General features: G+C 39.7%; 1 protein-coding gene across 3 annotated transcripts in view; it reads left to right on the top strand.

Annotated features, from left to right (window-relative positions):
• FAM47E (family with sequence similarity 47 member E) overlaps nucleotides 1-4,613 on the top strand; it is a 32,104-nt gene extending 27,491 nt beyond the window's left edge. Inside the window, exons 7-8 of one of the 3 annotated variants that reach the window (XR_646959.4) lie at nucleotides 371-559; nucleotides 2,016-2,093. Coding sequence is in view for 2 of the 3 variants with exons in the window: in XM_003898731.5 (XP_003898780.2) it covers nucleotides 2,016-2,093; nucleotides 4,220-4,285 (144 nt within the window). In the remaining variant the exon portion in view is untranslated. Of the gene's footprint in view, nucleotides 1-370; nucleotides 771-2,015; nucleotides 2,094-4,219 lie in introns of those variants that run through there. The other 2 variants (XM_003898731.5, XM_009206911.4) reach the window with 2 other exon arrangements.
• The last annotated feature ends 4,332 nt before the right edge of the window (nucleotides 4,614-8,945 follow it).

The following is an 8,945-nucleotide window of genomic DNA, read 5'->3' on the forward strand; positions in this document are numbered from 1 at the left end:
GATGTGATGTCATGGGTTCTCTTTGGGTAACAAAATGTGAAGCTTGTTTCCTATCAGCTATGGGTGAATGTCAAAACATTCAAAATTTCAGCCAGGAAATTTCTTTTAGGCAATTCATTCGAGTTGCAGTATCTGTCTGAGAGGAAAGGGACAAAGGTTAAGCACTGTTTGATATTACAAAGCAACAAACACAACAAGGATGTGCTCTAATTTTACTACAGATAAGCTCTGTGCCTGCTCATTTCTTGTGTAAAAGTAGCTAATGGAAAGAAGATACTCATTATAGCCCTGGAAATTTGGAAATATTGATGAAACACTTGCATAGTACTCTAAATGAGGATATTTGCAAACCTCTTCTCTTTTTCAACAGACCCCAAACTTCTCCCAGATAACAGATGTGAAAACACTTTGAGAAAGCAAAATACAATACGAATTAGACTTATTATTCATCAGTAATCACTCATCAATTGTCTTCTTCAGATTGGAAAGCTAAGACAGAAAGGATGGTCATTTTAATCTTTTCCAGTACTGAATATAAATTCTTATTTTCAGGTGTGAGGTATGACACAAATTTATGAGCACTACATGTTTATATAAGTCTCAAAATTATGTAAATAATGTTTGGCAGAATTTCTTAGTATGGTTTTTGGAGAGCCTAAGTTTATGTGAATTTAATATATAACATAAAGCTATTCCAGTTACACTTTTATTATAAAAGGTAATATCATTTTCCCAAATATTTAAAAAGAAAAATAGCTACAAACTTTTGCTTTAAGGTGTCTAGAGTTCTCTTTTTAAAAACATATTCTTCATATTCATACACCACGACGCTCTGGCGATTCGGCGGTTCTCTATGACTGGAGTGCAGTGGCTAGATCTCTGCTCACTGCAAGCTCCGCCTCCCGGGTTTACGCCATTCTCCTGCCTCAGCCTCCCGAGTAGCTGGGACTACAGGCGCCCACCACCTCGCCCGGCTAGTTTTTTGTATATTTTAGTAGAGACGGGGTTTCACCATGTTAGCCAGGATGGTCTCGATCCCCTGACCTCGTGATCCGCCCGTCTCGGCCTCCCAAAGTGCTGGGATTACAGGCTTGAGCCACCGCGCCCGGCCTTAAAAACATATTCTTAATGACTAAGTCTTAAAGACTTCAAAAGTTTTACAAAACATATTTCATTTTGATGACAAATGCTATAAAGATGTTTTCCAAAATGGTTACAGTGAGCGAATAAAGCAGTATTATTTAAATTTTGGAAATATAATTGATACAACTCATATAGTAAAAGATTGCTTATCAGGCAGTTTAGACACAGGAAGGATTCATAACAATGGAATTGTTCTACAATAATTTTTATAAATCACACCTTTTTAATGCCTGAGGAATGATTTACCTTATCAACTATAGGTGGTACCACTAGACTGTGGCACCCCAGTTTACAAGACACAGGCACTATGGGGTACTGGTAAGTACTATGACAACATGACTGTCTTTCTGGGGACTCATGAGTTTTGACTATTCTTGATAGATTTGGTTTGGAAGGTGAAATGGTCTTAAAGTACTGAATTGCAATTATGTAAACTTATGCATCCAATTTTTAAATTAAAATAAATGTAAAGAAAAACTAAAAAGATGCGTAAATATCACAGATGTTGGGACTGATCAAATCATTTTTGATTGTCATGTCCTTTGAAGTTAAGATCTACGATTTGTGGATATACTGTTAATCTTAACTAGGTTAGATTCCAGACATCATAGGTCAATAATTGTCTAATCGCTAAAATGTGTTGCCCATCCTTAATACAGGGATAAGGAAAAGGGTAGGGGAAGGAGAGAAAGCTGGACGTCTTTAAAAGCCTTCATATTCATCAACTCAGGAACATTACACACATATTCAAAAACAAGAAGGATATGGATTAAAATGAGATACTTTATAAAGAGCTAAATGCTTTTAATGAGAACAAATGCGAAATCAAGCTTCTGATGGCTGACCCCTTTCTTCTGTGGGTACTCTTTTAGGAGGAGTTACTTGCAGACCTTCACGGAACAGTTGCCTTTAAGGATTTCATTCTAAGCAGGGGCTACAGGATGCCACGTGTGAGTAAAGGGTTACTTCAGAAGGCCCTGCTGAGGGGCTTCGTGGCTCACAGTTGTTGATGGGAAGAGGTTATAACCCTGACAAACCCAAATAGTTCTTTCACAGGCACATACCAAGACAGGCCCCTGGAAGAAAGGGCGTGCTTTTCCCCAGACGGGGACTCAGAGATAGGATATGGCATTTTGCCCTTTTTGTTCTGCCTATTTGGTTTCTGCTACTGTCAGAGATACTATTTCCCTGCTGATCTTTGACTCATCTTCCTTGGGTTTGGCCTCAATAGGAGGTCTATGTACAGGGCATGGACCTTGCGAATTCCAACTGTTACTCAACACCCTGAATTCTCTAGGATGTTTTCAAGTCTCCTTTACATCCTTGTCTAAGGACAGAGAGCTGTGGCTTGGGTTAGGACAAAATAGAGTTGGGATTTGCAATTTTATCATTGCACTATTAGCTCTGCCTCAAGTGGAAACGGGCTAAGGCAAAAGTTCACTTCCTGGGGAGCCTGGCCAGTGTCGTCTGCCTCTTTTTCCTTTCTTCTTCTCTGCCTCCTGGTTTCCCCTTACTAACTTGTAAAGCTGGCCCCAGCATCTCCACACAATGTGGTCCCCCTTTGGACAATCACTTGTAACAGGGGTGGGGTGGGAGGTTGGCAGAAGGGAACATGGAGTGGGAGGGCCTGCTGCCTCAAGCAGTGTGCCCAGATCAGCCCTGTTACTGCAGCAGGAGACAAGATGGGCATCTAGGGCTAAAGTCATAGCTGATAATGTCATGCATTTGTCCACTGTCCTCTGTGTGCACGTACCTTGGGGTCTTTAGGGAACAGTGCAACTGAGATGGTCAGAAGTTCCTGGAAATGGGATATTTGATTTCTGTTTTTCCAAGAGTGATAGAACTAACAATAGCTGATACTGCTATTAAATAAATGTAGGACAAAGTTCAGAATCAGACCAGTTTCAAAGTTAAATCAGGCAAGTCTAGAGCATGAGATGGAGATTTGAGATTGAGAAACTCCATTATAGAACTGGTTTAGAGGAACTCCTTTAGTTTGAACATCAATACTAGGTCTGCTAGATATATTTAATATACTTATACAAATAACTGCCTAATCTGTATATGAGGCTTGCATAACTATATTTATATATAATATAAAAAATATAAAATATGCATATATAGCTTTAATGTTACATAATTATGTGTTTACATGTCCATATTAGATATATGAAGATGTACTTCTGTGGTATATGTATGTGTATATATAAATCCTTATTTGCTGTTGATATTACTCATTTTTGTATCTTAACATTTTTAGTGGCAAACACATTTCTTTTTTTCATTTTGATGTGTCTCCTGTTGATTCAGTCCGTGCTGTTGATGAACATTTAGTTCAGTTTTGGGCAAAAGGAAGCATGCCTGACACACTGGCTGTCCTCTTTTCAGTCACATTGACTAGAGAAATTATGCCCCTGGTCACAACAGAGTCCTCTGAGAACACCTGTCACTCAAAACCCTACAATATTTTGTCCCTTTATTCTTACATCCTATATTCTTATTTTATCAATAAGATTTCAACTGAAAGAGAGAAGGGACTCTAATACAGGAAATAAGATATATATGCATATACACACATAGAGTATATAAATATATATGTGTGTATACACAGTTATTTCTTACTTAAATCTATATGTGAACATTCTTTTTTTAACCTCCTCTATATATATACATTCACACATGTTATGTGAACATACACACTTACCTACACATTCCAGTATTTGCTGCTGGATTATCTACTTGATGCATCACCCACAGCCTCATTCCCTCTGCTACACAGATGGGTCCCAAGCCTTAGTAGCAGGGATGGGCAGCACAAGGCTATATTGAGCGGGGCTGGGCCAGACTTGGGCACAGAACAAGTGTGAATTCCATCTGAGTGTTTCTGATACTGTGTGACTACCTTCCAAAGACCAACATCTATCATGGTCGGATTATTAACATGTGATTTTGCGTAGTGTAAGGATATATATTAGAGTGTGAAATTTTGAGTTGGGTTTGGTAGTGATTGTGGGGAGGACTATACTGTACAAGTTTTGTTTGTCAGTCTAATGAAGGTTCTCTCATTTTTTTTTAGTTCCTTGAGAATATGTATATTGGGAAGGAATGTAAACGTGCATGTAATAAGACTCCTATAAAATGAACTCAAGCATAGAAGAATCATAGGAGAATGATTAGGCAGATTTTATTACTACATACTTGGCTTTTTCTCTGTCTCCTTTTAAAGATTAAACAGAATTTATGATGAGTGTCCCACTGTGGATGTTCAACTTTGACTTGGCAACATCTGTAAACGTAGTACCTGATGGTTATAAACATTTCTCAGTGGATTTCTGCTTCAGTTAATCAACATTTTGTATACTTTATCACCTATGAGATCAATATTCACATGTAATCTTCTCACATTTTTGTAGCACTGTGAATATTATATAGGTATATCAACTATTTGTAAAAATAAATAAAGCCATAAATAAAAACAGAATTACTCTATTGCTTTTTTCCCAGGTTCTTCCCCTGGTATTGAGTGAGTACCTCTTTTCCTTTTCCTTTACAATATTATTTTGTTTCATTTTGAATTAAATTTACTGAGATATTTTTTCCTTTTGTCAACATTGCGATGGGTGGATATTGTCTGTTTGGCCCCACTAAATCTTATGTTGCAGCTTGATCCCCAGTGTTGGAGGTGGGGACTGGTTTGAGGTGTTTCAGTCATGGGGGTGGATCCCTCATGAATGACTTGGTACCATTCTCACAGGAGTGAGTGAATTCTCACTCTTGGTTCCTGTGAGAACTGGTTATTGTAAAGAGCTTGGCTCTTCCTCCTCTCTCTTGCTTGTTCTCTCACTATGTGACCGAATAAAGTGGCGCATGCCAGCTCCCCTTTGCTTTTTGCCACAAGTGGAAGAATCCTGAAGCCCTCACCAGAAGCAGATGCTGGCACCATGCTTCTTGTACACCCTGTAGAGCTGTGAACCAAATAAATTTCTTCTCTTAAAGATTACCCAGCCTCAGGTATTCCTTTGCAGCAACACCAATGGACTAAGACAGGCATGTTAGTGTTGATAATAAATGTGTATCTATAACATAAGGGCATAGGTCAGAAGGTTTAATGGAAACTCAAGATGACATGTATTTTAATTACCTTTAAAAATTATGTTTTATTTAAAAATGTTAATACTGTCTGGATGTGACCACTCACATCTATAATCCCAGTGCTTTGGAAGGTCGAGTCAGGAGGATGACTTGAATCCAGTAGTTCAAGGCTGCAGTGAACTATAATCGTGACAGTGCCTTTCAGCCTAGGTGACAGAGTGAGATCCTGTCTCTAAAAAAAAGTTAATGCTTATATTGGGAAAATCAGAAAACATAGACTAGCAAAAAGAAAAATAGAAAATACTAATTCTTCCTATGCCTGTCTTTACTTTAATCTCTTAATCCCATCATGTTCATAAGCTGAGGATGTATGTCACCTCAGGACCCTGTGATGATTGCATTAACTGTACAAATTGTTTGTAAAACATGTGTGTTTGAACAGTATGAAATCAGGGCACCCTGAAAAAGAACAGAATAACAGCGATTTTTAGGGAACAAGGAAAGATAACCATAAGATCCTACTGTTGGCAGGGTCGGGCAGAATAGAGCCATATTTTTCTTCCTGCAGGGAGCCTATAAACGGACGTGTGAGTAGGAGAAATATCACTGAATTCTTTTCCCAGCAAAGAATTTTAATAATTGATAACCCTGGGGAAGGAATGCATTCCCAGGGGTAGGCCTATAGATGAACGCTCTGGGAGTGTCTGTCTTATGTGGTTGAGATAAGGGATGAAGTGTGCCCTGGTCTCCTGCAGTGCCCTCAGGCTTACTAGGATTGAGAAATTCCAGCCTGGTAAATTTAGTCAGACCGGTTGTCTGCTCTCAAACCCTGTTTCCTGTTAAGATGTTTATCAAGACAATGCATGCACAGCGGGACATAGGCCCTCATCAGTAATTCTAATTTTGCCCTTGCCTTGTGATCCTGCTCTGCCCTTTTGCCTTGTGATCTTTTATTACCCTTTGAACCATGTGATCTCTGTGACCCACTCCCTATTCCTTTTGAAATCCCTAATAAAAACTTGCGGTTTTGCAGCTCAGGATCACTAACACGGTCCTACCAATATGTGATGACATCCCCGGAGGCCCAGCTGTAAAATTTCTCTCTTTGTGCTATTTCTCTTTATTTCTCAGACCGGCTGACACTTAGGGAAAATAGAAAAGAACCTACGTTGAAATATTGGGGGCTGGTTCCCCCAATACATAGATACAACACTAGTGTCAGCACCTTAACCAACAGCAGCATCCATGTCCAGTGTGGGTTCTGCCTACTCATCTCAGGGTCTCTGATGAGGCACTTGACTGGTGGAGCCAGATCCATGCCTATGAGTGAGGAAGGCAGAGAAAAGTAGTATATGGCATTTCCAGCTCCTACAGTGTAAGGGGACTCTGCCCCCATAGGTCAGGGAGTTCAGGTGCCTCTTAGAATATGGAGTTCAGATGACTAGCCTCTTGAATGCCCAATATCAGTATCTACTTTTTTTCATAAAGAAAAAAGCATAAGAAACAAACAAAACCACTTTTCTTCTAATTAGTACAACCATCTCTCTTGCAGAAGAGGACACAATCATGTTCTCAAAAGTGATGAGTTCAAAGTTTTATCCATTACTGCATCTGCCTTCAAATACAAAATCCCTGGGGGATGGCCTTTCATCCTCTGGGTCTGTCATGACCTCATCTCAGTAATCTGTATGCTGAACTGATTACCTAGTAAATTTGACCACTGACAACACACCCTTAATGGAGAAATAGACAAGGGAAGAGGAAGAAACTTAAAAAAAAATGACATATACATGACATGGCAAGAAAGAAAATGCAGATAGATGCAACAGTATTCATTTCTACAAATGATCAAAAGGCCATAGCTGCTATATATAATTTCCATTCTCCACTTTCCATTTCACATTCTTTTCACCTTTGGGCAGTCCCTTAACTGTTAGGAAATATTTACTTAAGAGAATGACCTAAACCTTTATTCACAAAGGGCCTGAGCCTTGGTGGTCCTAACCAGCCAGGACATTTTTATTAGAAGACATGACAACACTAGGTGGAACTCCAAGGGGTCCTTTGATTTCCATGACTCTATTGTCAATCAATTTCCACTTGTTATTGATGATTCATATAGCTCTCTGTTTTTCTTGTTCTTCAGGGATCATGAGAAGTCCATACGATGACCATGTGGCAGTCTTAGATTCTAATTCAATGGAACTATTATTTTTTTTTCTACTGATAGACACCTTGTCTCAAATTTTTAAATCACCAGAACCCAGTTCATGGGGCTAAGAAGTAACAATTTTGCAAGTGGTTCTGAAGGAGGTGCTCCTCCTGATGCTACACCCATGTATGCTGAATATGGGAAAAACAGCATGTATTGGTTGCTGGTACAGAATAAATAATGAATGTTGGTATGGGCAGAAATTTGTTAGGCAGGGTCAGCAAATTGCAATCCAGAATAAGTTACTATTCCAGTAAAGATAAATTACTGCCCCTTTCATGATAATGAAAGAGATCTGGGACATTCTTTGAACCCACTTTCTCAACAACCATTATGTCCCCCTTCTAGCTTGCCTTCCTACTGTAGAGGCTGGAAAACTAATGGCTGCATTTCCCAAACTCTCTTAATGTTTCAACTCATTAAAGTGCCCACATGTTTGAAAGTCCAAGGCAGCACCAAGGAGAGAGATGATCCTCTGCAAGCCAGTCTGGCTTTCAGGTGCTGAGCAGCAGAGGCTACTGGAAGTGGTGGTCTGGAAAGAATCCACTTCTTTCCCCAGGCACATTGTTCCTGGCTTTGTTCCATTCAAACCCAATTCATATCAGGGACTTTAGTTTTATTTCCTGGACAAATAAATATACAGAGGCTGTGGCCAGATCAGGTTTGACGAGGGAAATCCAAGTTGCTGAACCCCTGTGTAGCCTGTGTTTCTGCTACTATGCCTACTTCGCTCATTGGACAACACTGGAGTGCCTGCAGAAAGGAGAGGGTTGCAGAGGCCTGGTCAACCTCTTCTCTTGACTATTGAGCACTTCCTCTCCAGTGGAGGCCTTTGGGTGGCATTCACAAAGAACCAAATATCCTCATACTCTGGATTCATTCTCAGAGATCCCATAGATACCTCTTCCTCCAAACATCCTTGTCTCCAGACTTGCATTCTTGATCCTTCCATGTCTTGGCTGCTGAGCTATACCGTCAGCTAATGACCATTAACTGGTGATATCTGCACCTCATACCATTTCTCCTTTCAGACAAGGTGGTCAGCAAGATGAAATGCTTAGAATTCTGCCTTCTGGAAGATTCCCCTTTGTTGATCTTCAGGGCCACCCTCAAGTTGGGCTATAATGTTGCCGTAGTCCACTTGTGGCTGGTGCTGTCATATTGTGCTGGTTGCTGTCTAGTCAGTTGGACTTAGAGAATACACGATGAAGTCAGAGGTGTAGGCTGAGGAAGAAATGGTAATGTGGTAGGAGTGGGAACACCATGCAATTTGTTGTGTCTTCAATTTCTGCTCAAGCCCAATCTTATATAGGAAACTTTCACTTGATCATAAGAAGCAATACAATTTGGTAATTTAATATGTGTACTTTGAAGCCAGAGAGCCTGTGTTCTAACCAAGTCCTGCCACTTATTAGATATATGGCTATGGTCAAATTGCTTTTATCCTCTCTCTGCTTCAATTTTCTCATCTAAAATAGGAATGATTACAATAACAGTA

Source organism: Papio anubis, chromosome 3 (assembly GCF_008728515.1).
Source record: "Papio anubis isolate 15944 chromosome 3, Panubis1.0, whole genome shotgun sequence".
Lineage (NCBI taxonomy): Eukaryota > Metazoa > Chordata > Mammalia > Primates > Cercopithecidae > Papio > Papio anubis.